Here is a 24,070-nt window from a genome sequence, read left to right as displayed (position 1 = left end):
GTAGTGCTTGGCATGTAAAATAAATACCACAAATATTGGTATTTTTGTGTACTCTACCAAGGACAGAAGCAACCAAAGAAGCCTAGCAATGATAGAAAATGTGAAATCAAATGGATGTATCTCCTGCAGTCTTTAATGCTAGCTAGGATGGAATCCTTGCATGAGAATGGGATTATAGAGTCAGACAGTAGAAATTAGCCAGACAGCCAGGATTTCAGCCCAGGATTTCAACTCAGCCAACAGCAATAACCACAGTGGCCACTCCCTGTCATCTTCTCCTGTTCTAGGGATGTTCTGGGCTTCTCTTTGGATATGTCTGTATTTGTGAGTGAGTCTCACACTATTTTCGTGACTGTGTGTGTCATCTGGTTTTATACAGGATATTTTTTTAATGACATTTACCAAGCACTTACTATGTATCAGGCACTTTACTAAGCATAGGGTTGATACAAACTCACCAGATTGGACACAGTCCATGTCCCACATGGGGATCATAGTCTTAATCCCCATTTTACAGATGAGGTAACTGAAACACATCAAAGTTAAGTAACTTGCCCAAAGTCACACAACAGGTAAGTGACGGAACTAGGATTAGAATGAGGTCCTCTGTCTCTCAGGCCCATGCTCTTTCCACTGAGCCATGTTTTTTTGTCCAGTTCTTCATTTTTAGACCACAGCCCTCTGCCATGGCTCCTGCCCCCAGGTGGCACAACCTAAATATTGTGCCAGATTTCACATTGAACAGGGAGGGAAATGTAAAGACAATGGAGCCCATTGCAGGTTCCAGGACTCTCCAGAAGAATGTTCTAGGATCATACAAATTCTGCCCACTTCTAAAAAATACCTGTGACATTAGCAAATTACTTTGCTCCTAGTAAAGAGGGGGATGCCAAATGGATATGTCTGCTAGATGTCAAAGGCCACCAAAATTTTTCAGTGTATGTATATGGGGGCAGTTGGAAGGGCAGAAGCAGGGTGAAAGAGTGAGATGGAAAAGAAGTAGGGGAAGGAAGGCAGAGGAGAGTAGAACTTTTCCCTTCCCATGTCTTCAACTATCATCTCTAGGCTCCGCCAACTGTCAGCTGTGTGACTTTGGGCAAGTCACTTAACTTCTTTAGGCCTTGGTTACCTCATCTGTAAAATGGGAATGAAGACTGTGGGGCAACCTGAACACCTTGTAACCTCCCCAGCGCTTAGAACAGTGCTTTGCACATAGTAAGCACTTAATAAATGCCATTATTATTATTATTATTACGCTGATGATTCCCAAATCTACCTCTCCAACCTCAGCTTCTCCCCTTCTTTGCAATCTCACACTTCCTCCTTCCTTTAGAACACCTCTACCTGGATGAACTGCCATCTCCTCAAACTCAACATGTCTAAAATGAAACCTCATCTTCCTCCCCAAAATCTCTTCTCCCCACGACTTCTCCATCACAGTTGACAACAGCACTATCCTCCCTGCCTCGCAAGCCTGCAACTGTGGCATTATCTTAAGCCTTTCAGTCACCAACTTCTGCCAATTCTTTCTCTACAATATCTCCAGGATTCACTCCTTCCAAACTGCTACCACACTGATTCAACCACTTATCATATCCTGTCTCACTTACTGCATCAGCTTCCTTGCTGACCAACTTCGTTCCAGCCCCTTTCCTCTCCAGTCCATACTTCATTCTGCTTCTTGGATCACCTTTCCCAAAAATTGTTCTGAACTCATCTCCCCACTCCTCTATTGTCTCCAATTCATTCATTCATTCATTCGTTCATTCAACAGTATTTATTGAGCATTTATGGTGTGCAGAGCACTGTCCTAAGCGATTGAGAGAGTATAATACACCAATAAACAGACACATTCCCTGCCCACAGTGAGCTCACAGTCTGGGGGGGGGCGGGAGAGACAGACATAAATATAAATAAACTACAATAAAATGTACATAAGGGCTGTGGGGTTGGAAGGGAGAAAGAACAAAGGGAGTAAGTCAGGGCGACACAGAAGGAAGTGGGAGAAGAGGAAAGGAGGGCTCAGTCAGGGAAGGCCCCTTGGAGGAGATGTGTCTTTAACAAGGTTTTGAAGAGAGGGAGAGGTTGCCCATCCTTCTCCACATCAAGTAGAAACTCCTCCTCATTGGATTCAAGGCACTCAATCAGTTCTCTTAGCCTTACTTTGTCTGTCTCTTCTATTCTCTGTCTCTTGCTGTTATCTCACCTGCCACTGACACCTTATTTAAGCCTTCCCTCCTGCCTGTAATTCCCTTTCCCTTCATGTCTGACAGACTGGCACTCTCCCTATCTTCAAATTCCAACTAAAATCATATCTCCTTCAGAAAGCCTTCCTTGACTAAGCTCTCATTTCCTTACCCTATTTCCCCCCTCTACTAACTCACCCATGTATTCAGTCCCACCCCCAAAACACTTTGCAAAGCATAAATGGATTGAGTGAGAATGGGGGAGGAAGAAAGCAGGGGAGAAAAAAGAGGAGGTAGATTGGCAACCGATGGAGTTCATGAATTATGGTATGCCGTCACACAGGTGATATGCCAGGTAAGCAGCATAACTGAGTCAGGTAAAAATCTTTAGGGTATTTGTTAAGTGCTTACCATGTGTCATGCACTGTTCTAAGTACTGGGGTGGATACAAGTTAACCAGGTTGGTCACAATCCCTGTCCCACAAGGAGCTCACAGTCTAAACATGAGGGAGAACTGGTATTGAATCCCCACTTTACAGTTGAGGAAATCGAGGCACAGAGAAGTTAAGTGACTTGCTCAAGGTTACACAGCAGGCAAATGGTGGAGTCAAGAGTAATATTCAGGATTTCTGACTCCCAGGACCAGGCCGTTTCTATTACACCACACTCCTTATTTTGTGGAAGTTGCTTAAATTTGACCAATCCTTGAATCTTTCTCTGGGTGGAACCCTGAACCCCCACCACTCTTCCAGAGCCATTACTATCTCTTCTCAGGTCTGCATTATCTTGTATCTACCCTAGAGCTATGGGTGGGTGTGAGTACAAAAGTGGTAGAAGTTCTGAAGTGGCAGTTATGGGAATAAAACCTTGGGATATTAGAAATTAATTGTGTCTATCCGTTATATTCTATTGTATGGTACTTCCCAAGTGCTTATTACAGCACCCTAACACAGTAAGCATTCAGTACATATCATTGATTGTATATATCTGTAACTTATTTATTTATTTATCTATTCATTTATATTAATTTCTGTCTCCCCCTCTATACTGTGAGTTGGTTGTGGGCAGGGAATGTGTTTGATGTCATACTCTCCCATGTGCTTAGTACAGTGCTTTGCACACAGTAAGCACTCAATAAATATGATTGATAAAATAATAATAATAATAGATTTAATAGTTTTTATTGGGATTTTACTCTGTGCACAGAGTTGAACTAAATACTTGGGAGAGGACAACTGAGTTACTAGACATGATCCCTGCCCACCACGAGCTTACAATTAGGATGCAGAACAGAGCATAAAGGACACCTCTGACACTGTTCTTCTGGGATCCAAATGCCATAACACTAACTTCAGTGTGGAATGAGGAAGCAAGAGAGAGCTCTCTCCTCTATATCTCTCTAGTTAACCTTTTCTCCCGACCTTTGTTACAACTAAGGTTAAGGACAAGTTCCAGATTTTGGTTTAAAGTTTTTATTGCCTGATTACAGCTGCTAATAGAATACCTACTTCCAGTTAGGGGAGATTTAAGATTCTGATTTGAATCAAATGACTGAAGGGAGGGTTGGAGACAACTCAATGGCATAAGACAAGTTCAGTGATACATTGAATTTCATATGATTAGCTCATCACTGTTATCTTCTGCAGCAAATTCTGTTAAAGTGGAAATGGTCTTAAAGTTCATCCATCTTATAGCTTGTCATTATTATTTATTCCAATTTCTACCATTATTTCACTCCAGATTATTCTTGCTTGGGTTGTGTTGAAATAAATGTCATTTGACAAATGATATCTCCTCCCTCAAGACAAGAGGAACAGAAACTAATTTATTTAGCTGGATATTCATTAATGCAGTTCTAAATTGGTTTGTCCATAAATATTTTTTTTCCTTTTAAGTGGGGAGATGAGAAATTATTAGATTTTATTTTTAGTTTTATTGACTGATTTATGTTTTATAAGGATACCATAGAATGATTACCTAGTGTTCTTAAAATCTTTGGGCTCCACTAGGGGGTGCTTTCCATATCTTATTTCTATACCTCGGAAGACTTTAAAATAGAGTAATTCTTTTTTCATTTATTAATTTCTCAAATTCTGAAATGTGGAAATTATTATTTTATACTTCCCCAATTGGAAGCATACATTTGAAAATATGTACCTCAGGTGCTTAGATTCTTTTCTTTACATCCTTTTCATGAAGAGAATGCATTCATTATTCACAAGTGACTTTTTTAAAATTTCTCATTATTGTCCATTTTCTTTCTCACTCTTACCATTGGATTTATACTGGATGTGTGACTACAGGAATTACATAAGGTCACCAGGCTTTTTCCAGTCTATTTTGAAAGCATCTGTCACTCTTGGCTATATTTATTAATAGTAATAATAATAATAATGGTATTTGTTAAGCACTTACTATGCACCAGGCACTGTGCTAAGCACTGGGCCAGTTGCAGGCAAAACAGGTTGGACATAGTCCCTGTCCCACATATGGGTTCTGTCTGAGTCCCCATTTTGCAGATGAGGAAACTGGAGGCACAGAGAAGTTAAGTGCTTAGAACAGTGCTCTGCACATAGTATGCACTTAACAAATGCCATCATTATTTTTATTATTATTATTAAGTGATGTGGCCAGGGTTACACAGCAGGCAAGTGGCAGAGGCAGATTGGAATGCAAGACCTTATGAGTCCCAGGCCCATGCCCTACTCCCCTACACCATGCTGCTACTCATACTGCTCACACTGGGCTTACAGTCTAGAAGGGGGGAGACAGACATCAAAACAAGTAAACAGGCAACATATACCATGATTCATCTGGTATATCTTTTTCAAAAATGTAAGTATAATTACATCATGAATGACTGTACTGTGGGATATGGTTTTCCATCATTTTACATGAACCTTATGAGATTCTGTTTTCTTCACCCCTGCAACCCCAAACTCAGATCCCTCTTCCATCTCTCTGCCCTTCTGCTATATTCAATTATTTTTTAAAACATTGTTCAGTGCTACTTGTGCAGTTAGCTTTATTGGGGCAGATACTATGCAATTTACAATGCAATGGTAGTGTTTCCTTTTCATTGTGGGAAAGGAAACATGAAGGGAAAGCAGAGATGATCTCAATGACAATTAGCAAACAATGCTTTTGATTCTGCCATGAAAGGCTTGGGTAACAGAGAGGTTGCGACAAACCTGAGAGTTTGTACTGTTCTCCCAACATGAAACTGGATCTCCAGTTAAGGAAATGCTCTGAACTTTAGTCCTGGCTACCTGCCTCTCTGCCTGTCTGTCTGTCAGTCGGTCCACATGTGGGCGCATGCGGCCCACTTCCTACCTCTGGCCTGGAACGCCCTCCCTCCTCAAATCCACTAATCACTCTTTCCCCCTTCAAAACCCTACTGAAGGTGCACCTCCTCCAAGAGGCCTTCCCAGACTAAGCACCCTTTCCCTCAGCTCCCCCTCCCTTCCGCATCACCTCAACTCACTCCCTTTGTTCTCCCTGCCACCCCACAGCACTTACCTATATATGTATATATCTATAATTCTATCTATTCATATTGATGCCTGTTTACTTGTTTTGATGTCTTTCTCCACCTCCCCCCCACAACTGTAAGCCCACTGTAGGCAGGGATTGGTCTCTGTTTATTGCTGAATTGCACTTTCCAAGTGCTTAATAGAGTGCTCTGCACACAGTAAGTGCTCAATAAATATGATTGAATGAATGAATGAATGAATGAATGAATGACCTGTAGTGCCATAACAAAGTCACAGTATTTGGTGGCAGGAGCAATGGTAATAGGAGCCTTGCCACTGAATTTAAAATCCAGACATAAAAGTGCCTGGTTCCAAGTCAATATTAGAAAAGGAACAGGCCAATATAAAATAAAATAAATATTCACTTTAGGAGGAGGAGGAGGAAAGAAGAAAGGGGAACAAAAACCCCAAAGGAGAGGAGTTGGTATAGGGAAAAGGAGAATGGGAGTATCAAGAAATAGGGAAGGTCTCAGGGGTAGAAGCATAAGGAGTTCCTGCAAGAGCATGGTGAGGGCACTTGGGGGAAAGGGAGTAAGGGAGAAATCCAATTCAGTTCTTAGAACAGTGATCAGTGCTTGGCACATAGTAAGTGCTTAAGAAATACCATTATTATTATATCCTAGACAAAGGCAAGTTACGGATTTCTCCTATGACCCTTCCCTCCAGCCCCACAGCACTTACGCACATAGTCATCTGTAATTTATTTTAATGTCTGTCTCACCCTCTAATCTCTAAGCTCGTTCATTCAATTGTATTTATTGAGTGCTTACTGTGTGCAGAGCACTGTACTAATTGCTTGGTTGTGGGCAGGGGTCATCTATACCTGCATTTTTGTATTGTACTCTCCTGGGCACTTAGTATAGTGTTCTACATACAGTAAGCTAGGGCGAGGACTTTCTGCCAAAACTACATTTTAAAAAAGCCCGAAGTGGGGGAATGCCCATTCAGGAATGCTGAGGATAATGAATCCAAACCAATCACCTTTAAGCAAGTAAAAAAACCTCCACTAAGACCCCTGTTTAAGGAAATGACATCTAGTCAGTAATAAAAATTACAATGTGAAGAATACCTTCAAAAAGGAGGGAGGACCAGAATGGCAGGCCGGTACAATGTTCCAGAGAGTGTTGCAGTAAACTCAGAGCACTGGAGGAGAAATACAAAATGAATAATACCTTTACAGAGAAGGGAAGAGCAGAAGAGCAGAACAGCAAGCTGACACAAAGTCCCAGAGAGTGTCCTGGTGAACTCAGAGTGCTGGAGCAGAAAGAAAAACAGTTTCCCATTGGAGGAGTTGTGCCAACACCCCCAGCACTTCCTGTTGGCCCATGCCCCAGCTAATCTTCAGTTGTTCAAGTCATTCAGGCCTTTGGCTAACATATCCAGTGCAGTTGTTGTCAAGTTAACACTGAAAAGCTCAGAAGAAATTAAAGCAAAATTCTATGGCATCTAAACATACTTTTTACTCCTGTCTTCCCCTAATCTCTCCATCCTTTTTACATTTTAATGTAAAGAGTTACGTGCCTGGGTCGACTTCTCCAATGGATGTGCTTTTTTTAGGTGCATGTGAATTCTTGATACGTAGTAGTCTTACCTCAAAGCAAACAGTCTGATCATGTGCTCTCTGATTAGAAGAATGCGGTACTTTTATTTCAACTGGCAAAAATTACAAAGAGAGAACAGTTTGTGCTCAATTACTGAGCACATGAAACCTCCCACAAACTTTCAGCTAGCCTTGCTGTTTTAATTCTAGGTGTCAGAACATGACCCTTAGGATTGTTAGTTGTCTTAGAAAGAGAGAACAGTTTGTGCTCAATTACTGAGCACATGAAACCTCCCACAAACTTTCAGCTAGCCTTGCTGTTTTAATTCTAGGTATCAGAACATGACCCTTAGGATTGTTAGTTGTCTTAGAAACATAATTCATTCACTGTTGGAATTACATGTACGCTCCTTGATATGATTTTTTTTTCAGAAACATTCTCTCCATCTCTCAGTCTCTCTGTCCCACTATAATTTCATTATTTCCTGGGAAGCAGCATGGCCTAGTGGATAGGGCATGAGCCTGGATTCTAGTCACAGCTTTGCCATTTATCTTCTATGTGACCTTAGGCAAGTCATTTAACCTCTCTGTGCCTCAGTTACCTCATCTGTAAAGTGGGATTAAAGCTGTGAACCTCATGTGGGTCATGGACAGTTTCCAACCTGATCATCTTAAATCTACCCCAGCACTTAGTACAGTGCCTGGCAAATAGCATGTGTTTAATGAATACCATAAAATTAGGTGGATTGTAATAAAGCTTCAGTACCCCCACTAACATAATAATAATAATAATAATGGTACTTGTTAAGTGCTTACTATGTGCCACACACTGTTCCATTTGCTGGGGTAGTTTATAAGGTAATCAGCTTGTCCCATGTGGGGCTCATAGTCTTAATCCCCATTTTACAGATGAAGGAACTTCATCTGTGAAGGAACTACAGAGAAGTGAAGTGACTTCCCCAAGTTCACACAGCAGACAAGTGGCAGAGTTGGGATTGGAATCTGCATCTTCTGATTCCCAAGCCCGTGCTCTTGCCACCAAGCCACACTGCTTCAGATCATTTTGGAATTTGTTCAGCACTTAACTTTGTGACAGCACTGTAATAAGCACTGTGGTGGATACAAGCAGCTTGGGTTGGACACAGTCCCTGTCCCACGTGGGGCTCACAGTCTCAATCACAATTTTACAGTTTGTTCTCTGAGGCCCAGAGAAGTCAAGTAATTTGCCCAAGATCACACAGCAGACAGGTGATGGAGCTAGGATTAGAACCCATGACCTTCTGATTTCTAGAAGTCAGAGACTTCTGACTCTCTATCTCCTATGCCAAGCTGCTGCTCCCTTCCAATCAATCCACCTTCCATCTTCCAGTCAATCACATTCTAGACTGTGAGCCCGTTGTTGGGTAGGGAACATCTCTATATGTTGCCAATTTGTACTTACCAGGCGCTTAGTACAGTTCTCTGTACACAGTAAGTGCTCAATAAATACGATTGAATGAATGAATGAAAGTTGGCAAAGACGAATCAGAAGATGTGGCTCATAACCATGCCATTAATTAATCCCTTCAACTAAGTGAAAGAAGATCAGATATGGCCATAATCCAATCAAAAGTAGTTTAATCAGTTCACACTTGTACTATGTGCCCCGTAAATTCCTGTGAGCTGAAAACATGTCTACCAATATTTTTGTATTGTATTCTTCTGAGTACAGTGTGTACAGCACTCTGTACACAGCAAGTGTTCATAAATACCATTGATTGATTGATTAATTAAGATTTAAGGGAGTGGGGAAGGGATGTGCAAATAGATATATGCTGTTCCATTCACTACCTCCCCTGCCTCCCTGGCAGATCCCAAAGCTCTCCTTCTGGGACCACAAAATCAGATGGCCCAGGGTACACCAAAATGGGATGGACAGAGAATAGAGGGGGATAAGGAAGTGGCCATGACATCAGGAATATGATGACAGTAGTATCAGCAATGGTGAAGTCCCCGGAGGAATAAAAACATGAAAATCTAGAGAATAGAAACAATAAAAGGGAGGGGTGTTCTGAGACCAGGAGATGAGGGAAGGAGACAAGAAAGCTTCAGGAATCTGGGGAGGAGGTAGAAGCAGGGCTACCATTACCTACCTCGATAGAAGAGAGGTTGCGTGGTGTTTTGTTCTTTTTCCACCTGACAATTCAGCAAAATTCACTTCATTGAGGTGTAACATTTTGGGCAGGAAATGGGTCTATTTATAAGAATAAATATTATTTATAGTTATATAAATATATGTATTTGTTATTTATTTACATTAAATTATATTGCTATGTGATATTAAAATATATTAACATTATTGTTTATATTTATATATTACTTACAACAATTGTACTCTCCCAAGCACTTAGTACTGTACTAAGTACTGTACTGTATTGTATTGGAAAGTTTGGTACTTTTCAAGCGCATTGTACAGTGCTCTGCACACAGTAAGCACCCAAATACAAAGAATGAACTTCCAGCTATTACCCGTGGTCTAGTTGTAATAATAATAATAATAATAATAATGGCATTTACTAAGCACTTACTATGTGCAAAGCACTGTTCTAAGCGCTGGGGAGGTTACAAGGTGACCAGGTTGTTCCATGTGGCATGCCCTGATTTGCCAGTAAATGGCTTCATATTCAATAGCTCTACTTGCCCTCATGGTGTTTGACTGTGGTGTACTATAAAGAAACATAATGGGACTTTAATGGGACTTTTAGACCGTGAGCCCACTCTTGGGTAGGGACTGTCTCTATATGTTGCCAATTTGCACTTCCCAAGCGCTTAGTACAGTGCTCTGCACACAGTAAGCGCTCAATAAATATGATTGATTGATTAAGCCCCATTTTACAGATGAGGGAACTGAGGCCCAGAGAAGCTAAGTGACTTGCCCAAAGTCACACAGCTGACAACTGGTGGAGCGGGGATTTGAACCCATGACCTCTGAATCCAAAGCCCATGCTCTTTCCACTGAGCCACGCTGCTTCTCTTGTAACTTGGAGAGCATCAGGCATAGCTCTGATGAGCTGAATATTCAGTCTTGTAAATTGTTATTCACCCAGAACAAATAATATTTGTTTCTAATTAATTTGATGTCTCTGCTAGTACCCACATACCCTTGCCCTCCTCAGGCTGGGGCTCCGTGACAGAGAAATAAGCCCTGGGCTACTTCTACTTTGGGGAAGCAGCATGTCCTAGTGGCAAGAGCACGGGCTTGGGAGTCAGAGAACATGAGTTCTAATCCCAGATCTGCCACTTGTCTGCTGTGTAATCTTAGGCAAGTCATTTAAATTCTCTGGGCCTCAGTTACCTCAGCTGTAGAATGGGGATTAAGGCTGTGGGCCCACATGGGACAACCTGATCACCATGTAGCTACTCCAGTGCTAAGAACAGTGTATGGTATTTGTAAGCACTTAACAAATACCATAATGATAATAATAACATGGGACAACCTGATCATGTTTTATCTACCCCAACGTTTAGAACAGTGCTTGGCACATAGCAAGCACTTAACAAATACCATAATTATTGTTATTATTATTATTATCTTGTGTATGTGTCCATCTGTCTGTCCATCCTCAGTGCACAGAGGGAGGTCCCACTTAAAGCAGCATGCTGGTGAAGCAACATGGCCTAGGGGCAAGAGCACGGGTTTAGGAGTCAGAGGACGTGGGTTCCAATCCCAGCTCCACTACTTGTGTGCTATGTGACCCTGGGGAAGTCACTTCACTTCCCTGTGCCTCAGCTACCTCATCTGTAAAATGGGGATTACGACTGTCATCATCATCATCATCATCAATCATATTTATTGAGCGCTTACTATGTGCAGAGCACTGTACTAAGCGCTTGGGAAGTACAAATTGGCAACATATAGAGACAGTCCCTACCCAACAGTGGGCTCACAGTCTAAAAGGGGGGAACTGTCGGCCCCAGGTAGGGCACCTTGATTACTCTGTATCCACCCCAGTGCTTAGAACAGTGCTTGGCACATATTAAGTGCTTAACGAATGCCATAATAATAATTATTATTATTATTAAAGGTGCGGCCCTTCCCCCGGCCTTTCTTGCCTGAGTGGCCAGCCAAGGGCCTGAGCCACCCCTTGCCAGTCCCGGGCCCAGCTCTGCTGTCTGACCGCCTGCCTCCAGCGGCCCAAGACCGGCACCCCCTTTACACATACACCCACACCCCCACACGACCCCGCGGTTGACCCCAAAGCCCCGTGTTTCCCCAACGGTACTTGGTACTTTGAGGGTAACCCCTGTCCTCTTCCCCTCCCCACCAGGCCACAAGGCTCCAAAATAGCGGAACCGGCCACAAGGTGGCGATCGACAGACTGTCGGGGGCGGGACTAAGCGTGATGAACAGGGACCATTGGACCACGAGAGATGCAACGTCCTGCTCAACCGCCAATGAGAAGCCCCAGAGCCTGACTGACGTCACCGGGACCATCTCCCCTGGCGAGGGCCCAGGCTAGTTGACCGTGTCGGCCAGGGCCGGGTTAATGCAAATGACCCGATGTGGTAAAGGCCCGTTCTCAGCACGTGGACGGTTCAGTAGCCGGACCGCCGGTCACGTGTCGTGCCCATCTGGGAAGGACTCTGAGCTTTGGCCTCTGTGTCGCCTACACCGTATGGCACTGAGAGTGGTAGTAACTGCTGGGGAACTGGATCCACTGGTGCGTGTTCTAAAGGCATTTAGGAGGTTGGAGTATTTTATACTTTTCATTTTATCTATTTTCAAGTACTTGATGGTTATTACTTAGCAGTTGAGTGGTAGATAGAACTAGATGTGAATTCTTTGTTTTCTAAAATAAATACACTTTACCCAAACATTTTTCTGCATAACCATATTCATTCACTCATTCAATCATATTTATTGAGCGCTTACTGTGTGCAGAGCACTGTATTATTATTGTACTTGCTTGTCACTGTGTTAATCATGCCCATAATCTTGGCATTATCCTTGACTCCTCTCTGTTGTTAAACCCACATACTCAATTCATCACTAAATCCTATTGGTCCCACCTGCCCTTTCCTCTCCTTCCAAACTGCTACCGCATTACCATAATCACTCATCCTATCCCACCAGGTTTACTGCATCAGCCTCCTTGTTGACCTCCCCGCTCCTGTCTCTCCCCACTCCAGTCCATACTTCACTGTGCTGGCCGGATCATTTTTCTACAAAAACGTTCAGGACATGTCACCCCATTCCTCAAAAAACTCCAGTGGTTGTCAGTCCAACTCTGCATCAAATAAAAACTCACCATTGGCTTTAAAGCACTCTGCCACCTTGCCCCTCCTACCTCACCTTGCTTCTCTCCTTCTACAACCGAGCCTGCATATTTTGCTCCTCTAATGCTAACCTTCTCACTCTTGCCTATCTCGATCTTGTCTGCCTTGCTGCCAGCCCCTCTCCCATAACCTGTCTCTGGCCTGGACCACCCTCCCTGGTCAAATCTGACAGACAATTACTTCCCCTCCCCATCCAACCCCCTTTCGAAGCCTTATTGAAGGCACATCTCCAAGAGGCCTTCCCTAAGTCCCACCTTTCCTAATCTACCACTCCCTCCTGTGTTGTCCTGATTAACTCCCTTTGCTCTTTCCCCCCTCCCAGCCCCACAGCACTCAGATACATATCTGTAATTTTATTTATTTGTATTGATGTCTGTCTCTCCCACTCTAGACTATAAGCTCATTGTGGGCAGGGAGTGTGTCTGTTTATTGTTGTACTGTACTCTCCAAAGTGTTTAGTTCAGTGCTCTGCACACAGTAAGCACTCAATAAGTAAATCGAATGAATGAATGTAACAAGCACTGTATTAAGTGTTGGAGTAGATAAAAGAAAATCAGAATGGAGACAGTCCCTGTCAAACGTGGGGCTCATAGTCTAAACAGGTTGGAGTAATATTTATTCCCCATTTTACAGGGCAGGAACTGTGGCACAAAGAAGTTAAGTGACTTGTCCAAGGCCATAGAGCAGACAAGTGGCATAGTTAGGATTAGAACCCAGGTCTTATGCTTCCTAGGCTTTTGCTATTTTACTGCTAGGACACACTGCTTCCCTGGGGAAATGTGAGTTATGGAAGAGGAATTTAAAAGGAAAGGGAAAGGTTAGTTGGGAGTAGAATTATTGCAAATACAAGTAGGCTACAACCTAATGTTTAGGGAAGAGATAAGAGAAACTACTTTATCTGAATTTGCCAGATTCCACAAAGTGGCTAAGTCCCTTTTAAATATGGTTCCCCAAATGGCAGATTGTTCTTTGTGCTCAGGCAAAATTTTTCTTAGATCTCAGGTAAAGGTAACTGCCTGAATGAAGAATCTTCTTCAGATGCCATAGTCGTTTCCGACCCATAGCTACTCCATGGACACATCCTTTTCAGAAAGTCCCATCTCTTGTCCTAAGGTCGTTCTGGTATGTGTATCCATTGAGTTTTTTTGGTAAGGACAGAAGTGGTTTACCATTGCCTTTTTCCACACAGTAAAAACTTGAGTCTCAATGTTGTCTTTGATCAGCATTTTGATTACTTGCTCATCTGCCTTTGACTCTTTCCCATGTTGCTGCTGCCCAGCACAAGTGAATCATTAACTAAGGCTTAGACTCACTTAGTCACCAGTCACTTAGGCTCAGACCTTTCCATTGTGAGTAGCCCTGCATGACATAGCTCTAAGTTTCATCAGCATATGTAAACTCTTCTGCCACGATGAGGTGTCAATTAATAGGAGAGTAATGAAGAATAGACTCATGTATATTGGTGAAAGTGAATCCAGCTGGCATCAAAGATAGCTGAGAGGTGAAGCAAGGTAAAAAAAAAAGACCCAGATTTATCACCTCAAAGTTGTCTGAAACAGCTGTATAAAGTCTGGGGGTGTAGTGACCTAGTGGAAAGAGCACAGGCCTAAGGAATCAGAAGACATAAGTTCAAATCCTGCCTCTGCCACTTGCCTGCCAAGAGACCTTGGGCAAGCAACTTAACTTCTCCCTGCCTTGGTTTCCTCATTTGTAAAATGGGAATCTGTTCTCCTTCCTATTTAAAAAGCCCCCATATGGGACAGGGCCTGTGTCTGCCTGATTATTTTGTATCTACCCTAGTGCATAGTACAGTGTTTGGCACATACTAAGTGCCTAACAAATACATGGACAATGGTGATTAGAAAGAGGGGAGCACATGATTGAGTCTGACAAGCAATTATGGGAGAAGGGGGCTCCAGAGCTGTCGAGTGTAATGTTGGGTAGACCATCAGTCTGAAGATTCTTCAGATGTCTAGGACATGGATATTCAGTTTGGTGTTCTGAAGATAGCTTTGGTGGGTGGGATAAAAAGGTGTAATATTAATGAGCTCTGGGAATTTAGAAATGGGCTGTCAAAGTTTATATATCTGGGCCTATGTTGCAGGATCTAGAACAGGAGAACAGATATTTGGGGGCCCTGACCATGTGGATAGACTCAGGCAGCTGAAGACACTTTGTTAAAAGAACTTGGATAATCTTGAGGATTTGAGACATTTAAGAAATATTCAGGGATACAGAGCAGGCCTGGTAGGATTCAGAGGCTCAGGGCAGGTGTAAGTGCAGGTATAAATGCAGTTCAGTTGACTAGGCCAGTCACAAAGCCTGTGGGCAGGGAATGTGTCTACCAACTCGTATTTGACCCTCCCAAGTGCTTAGTACATTGCTCTGCACAAAGTAAGTACTCAGTAAATACAACTGATTAAGACAGAAAGGACAGTGATTTTGGCATTGGCCCATTTTCTCTCAGTTTTAGAGGTAGTATTATTTTCACTTCACTGACATTTCATTGCTCATTTTAGCCTGTTTATTAGAAACTAACGTTTCCCTCTCTTCTCACTTAAATACCATAAAAACTTCACTATGATGATTCTGTGGTAAACTAAAACTAAACACACTACAAACGGTATAGCAAGAAATATTGCTATACCTCCCACAGGTCATCGTGTCCTTGAGTTGTAGTCAGTTAAGTGAAATTGACTTGCAACTTCTGAGCCATATATGCTTTAATTAGAATTTCACCCTTTTACCAATAGGGCAAGAAGCCAAAATGCACTGCATGCTAAATAGAGAAACAAATACTGGCACTGAGGCAAGTAACAGCTACCTTGAAATAGTTTCACAAATGGGATTTCAGAGGGTAAAAGGAACATGAAATGCACTTTGGCCAAGTATGTGGTCTCAAGAGGAACAATGTTTGCATTACTAAAATTAAAACCTGCAGTTAGTCAATGAACTTCTGATTAGGAAAGTAATATTGTCCTTCCATATTTTAAAATTACTCGGGCAGTTTTCATGAAGTGAAAAATTGATATGCGTAGATCTCAAATCTAAGCAAAAGAGATTATCTTTGATGAAGAGTGACTAATGTCAACTCAAATACAACTATTAAAGGCATTAGTGAAAATGGGGTAATTATCTCTGATTAGATGGCAGTCAATCAATCAGTGGTATTTATTGAGTGCTTATGTCTTTCAAAGCAGTAAGCAGAAAATGCTTAACAAATTTACCAAGAAATGAGAGTCAACAAGTTTATGCAAGCATTTCAGAACACATATTTAGCCAAGGTGTCTCTTATAGACCAAATCAGATTACTAATGACCCTAGGATATGCAATATTTCAGCTAAATAATAAAATTCTATTCAGGCTCCAACACTTTGTGGAAAGAGCCCGGGCTTGGGAGTCAGAGGTCATGGGTTCTAATACTGGCTCTGCCACTTGTCCACTGTGTGACCTTGGGCAAGCCACTTCACTTCTCTGTGCCTCAGTTACCTCATCTGTAAAACGGGGGTGATGATGATGATGATGGCATTTGTTAAGCGCTTACTATGTGCAAAGCACTGTTCTAAGCGCTGGGGGGGATACAAGGTGATCAGGTTGTCCCGTGTGGGGCTCACAGTCATCATCCCCATTTTACAGATGAGGTAACTGAGGCTCTGAGAAGTTAAGTGACTTGCCCAAGGTCACACAGCAGACATGTGGTGGGGTCAGGATTCAAACCCATGACCTCTGATTTCAAAGCCCATGCTCTTTCCACTGAGCCATGCTGCTTCTCTGTAAAGGGACAACCTGATTACCTATATCTCACCCAGCGCTTAGAACAGTGCTCGGCACTTAGTAAGTGCTTAACAAATACCATTATTATTATTATTATTATCTAAGGAAATTCAAGAAATGTTATTTTTCTCAAGGAAATTTTCTAATGTAATGAATATAAAAGAAAGAACCAAGTAGAGCATAAAACTGATTCAGTGAGGTGAAGATAACTATTGTTCATGTCACCATACTTTATTTCAAAATACAGTATGACAGAGGAACAATAATTATGTGCATGAAAAATACTATTAATATTATTGCCTATTTTAAAAATTAATGTTCATTTCAAGTCACAAATTTCCCATGATATGTGCATATATGTACATATTTCTACATAAATTTCTGAGAAAGGTATACATATACATAGTCTCTCTTTCGCTCTCTCAAAATGCTACTTTGGGAAGATTTTTAGGAAAGACATTTTGAGGAAAATAGCACCACCTTCCTCCTTGTCTCACAAGTCTGCAACTTCAGAGTTATCATTGACTCATCTCTCATACAACCCACATATTCACTCTCACAAAATCCTATTGGTTCAACCTTCACGATTTTGCTAAAATCTGCCCTTTTCTCTCCATCCAAACTGCTACATGTTAATCCAAACACTCATTCTATCCCACCTTGATTACTTCATCAACCTCCTTGCTGACCTTTTGCCTCCTGTCTCTCCCCACTCTAGTCCATACTTCCCTCTGCTTCCCTGAACATTTTTCTACAAAACTGTTCAGCCCATATTTCCCCACTCAGGAATCTCCAGTGGTTGCACAATCATCATTGCACAAAGATTGCCTGTATGAACAATAAATGACCAATTAAACAATAGGCAACATTTTTAACACATTTATTCATCAGTATCAAGTGCCTTCAGATTAATCATCTCTATTTTTTCTGAGCTTACATCTCTCTTTGTGGGAGGTGATTTGATTAAATAGTTGTCTTTCTTTGTTCTCAGTTCTGTGGTTTCCTCCCAAGTATTAGCTAAGGGCTTCCCAAGAGTTTCTGGAAGCATCAGAGTTAACATTCCAGTCAGAAAGGCCATGATTCCTACAAGCAACTGAAGAAAGAAAAAGAATACCATTACAAAAGATAATGTTAAAATTATTACTTAAAAAGATTGACTAATCCCCATTTTTTTACAGCAAATATTTCGGTGCAGCTGAATCATCTTGCTTCCAGGGGGAAATAAAACAAGGTAGGAGACCCAGAAGTCTAACACAGCAATTTCCTGGACTCTATTTCCCATCACACCGTGACTTTTTGCTTTCACTCCTTTCAAAATCTTTCTGGCATTATCCACCTTGTATTCCTCACCTTTTCTCCCTTCACTGACGTATCTGCAAAAAAACCCTTTTCTGTGTTTCACCTCCACCAGGACTCCTCCCCATGAACTGCCTACTGAATACAGAAGAGATTAGAAGAGGGCAGAAATGAGTACAGTAGCATTATCTCTGAATCCCAAAAGGGAGAACTCACGAACACCTTCTCACTCTAGAGTGAGAAAGAGGACAAAATGGCATGAAGTTATTTCATCCATTTGTCAATTTTTGTGAGAAGTGAGACACTGTTACATGTGGAATAAGTAATTACATTCAATAGATATTGTTTCTTCCCGTTTTCTCCTCATTTCCCCCAACCCGTTCACCCTGCCTTCACATCAGCACTTAGAACAGTGATTCGCACATAGTAGGCGCTTAACAAATACCATTATTATTATTGTCCAGAAGATATTAATTTAATTAATGATGGCATTTATTAAGCACTTACTATGTGCTGTTAAGCACTGTTCTAAGCGCTGGGGAGGTTACAAGATGATAAGGTTGTCCCATGGGGGGCTCACAGTCTTCATCCCCATTTTACAGATGAGGTAACTGAGGCCCAGAGAAGTGAAGTGACTTGCCCAAAGTCACGCAGCTGACAATTGGTGGAGTCGGGATTTGAACCCATGACTCTAACTGCAAAGCCCGTGCTCTTCCCACTGAGCCACGCTGCTTCATATTAAATGCATTTGTTGTGGGCAGGGACTTTGTCAGTTTCTTGTTGTAGTGTACTCTCCCAAGTGCTTAGAACAGTGCTTTGTACACGGTAAGCAATTGAATTAATTAATTAATTTGAAGTATATCTTGGTCCCTACAGTAAAGTATCTGCATATTTCTCAACAGATTTCATTCATGCTATTGGTTCCACAAGAAGCAAATTCTTCAACCATTAGAATAGAAAAAGTTAGGGCTACACACAACACTGGCTTATGAAACTGAAAAAATCACTAAGATGTCTCTTTCTTGAGAAGACTGATAGGAATTTCCATTCCATAATAATAATAATAATAATAATAATGGCATTTATTAAGCGCTGTGTGCAAAGCACTGTTCTAAGCGCTGGGGTGGTTACAAGGTGATCGGGTTGTCCCATGTGGGGCTCACAGTCTTCATCCCCATTTTACAGATGAGGTAACTGAGGCCCAGAGAAGTTAAGTGACTTGCCCAAAGTCACACAGCTGACAACTGGCGGAGTCGGAATTTGAACTCATGACCTCTGACTCCAAAGCCTGTGCTCTTTCCACTGAGCCACGTTGCTTCTCAATAATAATGAGATTCTGTTTATTACTTTAGCAGCCATTTTGAAATATGTGGTTTTGGTTGCACAGGGTTGGGAAGAGAGTATACAGAAAGCTCAATATCATTCATTACCACTACTGAAAAATTATTCATGTGCATTCCCTGCTTAGACTATAGCACTATTCCTCCTTTCCCTCCCTTTCTACAACCCTAAACTAAATATCTACCTAAGTTGACAGCCCATTATTGGTGTCTCAATTGCCCCAAGAGGCAGTTGCACTTTTGGAAGAATCTTTAGTACTTCAGTAATCCTATTTATGTACACGTTCATCTCCCTTACACAAGGTTCTAGAAAAGGTTCCCTACTATCTTTAGAGTTCTAGAAGTGTTTTGTTTGGACAAAAGTTACATAGGAATGAAATCTCTCAATGCACAATAAATAAATTAAAATATAAAAGTTCTTCCTCGACCTACCTTTTCTTGCCTTCTCTCCTACACTCCAACACCTTGCAAAATGATTCTTTCCCTCCACATGGAAACCTCCACCCTCTTATCCCAGGTCATCAGACCCCCTTTGGAGTCCCTTCTCAACTGAACTTGATGTACAGTCCTCTAGACTGTAAGCTCATTCAATCAATCAAAGGTACTTATTGAGTGATTACTATATGCAGAGTACAGACTACAGTGGTACTAAGCACTTGGAAGATAATAAAACAGTACTAGCAGACACAGTCCCTAACTATGATGAGCTCAACACTTACCCTAGCCCACAACGAGCTTAGCAGGTAATGTTGTGGGCAGGAAACATGTCTACCAAGTCTTATATTGTACTCTCCCAAGCACTTACTACAGTTCTCTGCACACAGTAAGCACTCAATAAATACCATTGATTGATGTACAGATCCAATTCTCAACTCCATCATCTCTGCCAAACTTAACTCCCTTGCTTGACTCCAACCCACAGCACTGGATGACTTATGGTATGCTTCTTCCACTCTTATGCTCCTCTAGAGAGCACTCAGTGAAAATCATTCATTCATTCAGTTGTATTTATTGAATGCTCACTGTGTGAAGAGCACTGTACTAAGCGCTTGGGAGAGTATAGTATAACAATAAACAGATACATCTGCTGCCCACAACGAGCTTATAGTCTACAGATGAGCTTACCAGGCTGATTCTAGCTACTTAAAATTAATTTTCCCTTCCTATAGCTCTGTCCTCTTTTCAACATCCCAATTCTTCTCCCTCATAATTCCCCATGCCCATTGCCAAACTGTTTCAGACTGATACTACCCTCCTGAAATCCCTAATGAAACCCTTTCCTACTCAATCAATCAATCAATCAATCGTATTTATTGAGCGCTTACTATGTGCAGAGCACTGTACTAAGCGCTTGGGAAGTACAAATTGGCATCACATAGAGACAGTCCCTACCCAACAGTGGGCTCACAGTCTAAAAGGGGGAGACAGAGAACAGAACCAAACATACCAACAAAATAAAATAAGTAGGATAGAAATGTACAAGTAAAATAAATAAATAAATAAATAAATAGAGTAATAAATATGTACAACCATATATACATATATACAGGTGCTGTGGGGAAGGGAAGGAGGTAAGACGGGGGGATGGAGAGGGGGACGAGGGGGAGAGGAAAGAAGGGGCTCAGTCTGGGAAGACCTCCTGGAGGAGGTGAGCTCTCAGCAGGGCCTTGAAGGGAGGAAGAGAGCTAGCTTGGCGGATGGGCAGAGGGAGGGCATTCCAGGCCCGGGGGATGACGTGGGCCGGGGGTCGATGGTGGGACAGGCGAGAGCGAGGTACAGTGAGGAGATTAGTGGTGGAGGAGCGGAGGGTGTGGGCTGGGCAGTAGAAGGAGAGAAGGGAGGTGAGGTAGGAGGGGGCGAGGTGATGGAGAGCCTTGAAGCCCAGGGTGAGGAGTTTCTGCTTGATGCACAGATTGATCGGTAGCCATTGGAGGTTTTTGAGGAGGGGAGTAATATGTCCAGAGCGTTTCTGGACAAAGATAATCCAGGCAGCAGCATGAAGTATGGATTGAAGTGGAGAGAGACACGAGGATGGGAGATCAGAGAGAAGGCTAGTGCAGTAGTCCAGACGGGATAGGATGAGAGCTTGAATGAGCAGGGTAGCGGTTTGGATGGAGAGGAAAGGGCGGATCTTGGCAATGTTGCGGAGCTGAGACCGGCAGGTTTTGGTGACGGCTTGGATGTGAGGGGTGAATGAGAGAGCGGAGTCGAGGATGACACCAAGGTTGCGGGCTTGTGAGACGGGAAGGATGGTAGTGCCGTCAACAGAGATGGGAAAGTCAGGGAGAGGACAAGGTTTGGGAGGGAAGACAAGGAGCTCAGTCTTCGACATGTTGAGCTTTAGGTGGCGGGCGGACATCCAGATGGAGATGTCCTGAAGGCAGGAGGAGATGCGAGCCTGGAGGGAGGGGGAGAGAGCAGGGGCAGAGATGTAGATCTGGGTGTCATCAGCGTAGAGATGATAGTTGAAGCCGTGGGAGCGAATGAGGTCACCAAGGGAGTGAGTGTATATTGAGAACAGAAGGGGACCAAGCACTGAACCTTGGGGAACCCCCACAGTAAGAGGATGGGAGGGGGAGGAGGAGCCTGCAAAAGAGACTGAGAAAGAACGACCGGAGAGATAAGAGGAGAACCAGGAGAGGACGGAGTCTGTGAAGCCAAGGTCAGATAACGTGTTGAGGAGAAGGGGGTGGTCCACAGTGTCAAAGGCAGCTGAGAGGTCGAGGAGGATTAGGACAGAGTATGAGCCGTTGGATTTGGCAAGCAGGAGGTCATTGGTGACCTTTGAGAGCGCAGTTTCCGTGGAATGAAGGGGATGGAAGCCAGACTGGAGGGGGTCGAGGAGAGAGTTGTTGTTGAGGAATTCTAGGCAGTGCGTGTAGACAACTCCTTCCCTAACACTCCTAATTATCTTACCAGATACTTGGTTAAAAAAAATCAAAACCAACAGGCATGATCTCTTCAAAACCTCCCCATCAGCTCCCAGATCCCTGTCACCACCACATCCACTCTCTCATCTTCCTCGCATTCTCTCTAAAGGAGATCACCCACCTACTTTCAAAATCTACCTCTTCCAACTGCACCTCTGACCCCATCTCTTCTTGCATTCTAAAACACCATGGCCTACTGAGAAACAGCATGACCTAGTGTTCAGAAGGACCTGGGTTCTAATCCTGGCTCCACCACTTGTCTGCTGTGTGACCTTGGGCAAGACACTTCACTTCTCTGTGCCTCAGTTACCTCATCTGTAAAATGGGGCTTAAGACTGTGAGTCCCATGTGGGACAGAAATTGTGTCCAATCCTATTTGCTTGTATCCACACCAACACTTAGTACAGTACCTGTCCCATAGTAAGCACTTAACAAATACTATTATTATTGTTATTATTATTAAGGCCACTTGGCCCACAGTTCCTTCTACCATCTTCAACCACTCACCCTTTGATGACCCTTTCCCTCTTCCTTTAAACCTGCCCCCATCTTCCCATCCTTAAAAAAAAAGTTTTTTTGACCCTTTGTTACCATCCAGTTATCACCTTATTCCCTCCACCCATTATTGTCCAAACTCCTCAAATGCCGCCTCCTGTTCCTGTATTCCAACGGCCTTGTTGACCCTCTACAATCCCTTTTCCACCTGCTACCACTCACTGATATTGCTCTCTCCAAGGTCGCTAATGACCTCCTTCTTGTCAAATCCAGTTCTTTGTCTTAATTCTCCTTTGTCTTAATTCTCAACCTCTCAGCTGTCTTTAATACAGGGAACGACTCCCCTCTCAATCAATCACTCAGTCAAACAGTGGTATTAACTGAGTGGCTACTTTTTGTGCAGGGCACTGTACTAAATGCTTCGGAGAATACAATACAGTTGGTAGAAACAATCCCTGCCCACAAAGAGTTTACAGTCAAGTAGGGGAGAGAGACACTAAAATTAATTATGGTAAGGGAAGCAACCAAGTATAAAGATATACACATGATGATGATGATGATGGCATTTGTTAAGCACTTACTATGTGCAAAGCACTGTTCTAAGTGCTGGGGGGGGGAGATACAAGGTGATCAGGTTGCCCCGCATGGGGCTCACAGGCTTCATCCCCATTTTACATATGAGGTAACTGAGGCTCCGAGAAGTTAAGTGACTTGCCCCAGGTCACACAGCAGGCACGTGGTGGAGCTGGGGTTCGAACCCATGACCTCTGACTCCAAAGCCCGGGCTCTTTCCACTGAGCCACGCTGCTTCTTTTACACATAAGGGGAAGGTGCTGATTTGTTTTGGACATGTAAGGGGAGGGAGTTCCATGTAGGAGGGAGGGCATTGCAAGGGGTCAGCAGTAGGTGTGGTAAAACCCAGGGACATTGCCTAGGTTGGTAGTCAAACAGTGAAGGGCAGCTGAATTGGCAGAGAGAAGATGGAATCTCAAAGGGTTTAGATCCCAAAATCTAGATGGGCTTTAAAGTCCTTGAGAGCAAAGATTTTGTCTTCCAACTCTAGTGAAGCAAGTGGTATCTGAGGTCTCCCTTCCACCACCAAGGGCCTCTGTTCTGGACATGTTCTGTACGTGCTGGGCCACAGGGGTAAAAGCTGATGCCCTAGGCTCTCTGTTCCCCCCCATACTAGAAAACGAGCACCAACTCTTCTCTGTACCGTCGAGGAGACTGCACGCTATCCTCCCTTCCACCACTCTTTGCACCCTTTGCATGAGACCTCCACAAACTTTGGGAGGATTGGTGGCTGCTGTAATAGCTTCTGTGGCTACAGCTATGCTTTCGACTCAGACACGAGTAGCCAGAAATTCTTCTCCTCTAGGCACAGCACCCTACTCACTTTTGTTTTTATCCTGTGTTCTTGTTGAGCTTTTGTCGTTCTAGAATTTTACTGTTTCATTCCTCCTGCTATGTCTTTCTCCAGTCCCCTCTCCCCAAACTTAAACTCTTAAATTTTGAGCTCCCCTGAAGGACAGGACCTGTGTCCAATTCCTACCTGCATAGTTTCTTCCAGTGCTTAGTACAGTGCTCTGTGTATAGTAAGTACTTAATAAATAATATTATTGCTAGTACTACTACTCCTATCTAACCTAGGTTTTTCTG

At 42.8% G+C, this 24,070-nt stretch overlaps 1 protein-coding gene and 1 long non-coding RNA gene across 3 annotated transcripts in view; one reads left to right on the top strand and one right to left on the bottom strand.

The window, feature by feature from the left end:
- LOC119940772 overlaps positions 1-17,592 on the top strand; it is a 38,375-nt gene extending 20,783 nt beyond the window's left edge. The window contains exon 3 of the long non-coding RNA XR_005455044.1: positions 17,529-17,592. This is a non-coding gene — a long non-coding RNA (uncharacterized LOC119940772). The remainder of the gene's footprint in view (positions 1-17,528) is intronic.
- Positions 1-24,070, bottom strand: part of LOC119940771 (solute carrier family 22 member 16-like) — a 113,830-nt gene that overhangs the window by 20,103 nt on the left and 69,657 nt on the right. Inside the window, exons 8-10 of one of the 2 annotated variants that reach the window (XM_038761080.1) lie at positions 17,288-17,443; positions 9,392-9,492; positions 6,789-6,862 (exon numbers count right to left, since the gene is read on the bottom strand). In XM_038761080.1, coding sequence (XP_038617008.1) covers positions 6,789-6,862; positions 9,392-9,492; positions 17,288-17,443 — 331 coding nt within the window. Of the gene's footprint in view, positions 1-6,788; positions 6,863-6,891; positions 6,958-9,391; positions 9,493-17,287; positions 17,444-24,070 lie in introns of those variants that run through there. The other variant, XM_038761081.1, reaches the window with a different exon arrangement.

The sequence above is a fragment of the Tachyglossus aculeatus genome, chromosome 19 (genome assembly GCF_015852505.1).
Source record: "Tachyglossus aculeatus isolate mTacAcu1 chromosome 19, mTacAcu1.pri, whole genome shotgun sequence".
Lineage (NCBI taxonomy): Eukaryota > Metazoa > Chordata > Mammalia > Monotremata > Tachyglossidae > Tachyglossus > Tachyglossus aculeatus.
This window is presented reverse-complemented; position numbering and strand designations above follow the sequence as displayed.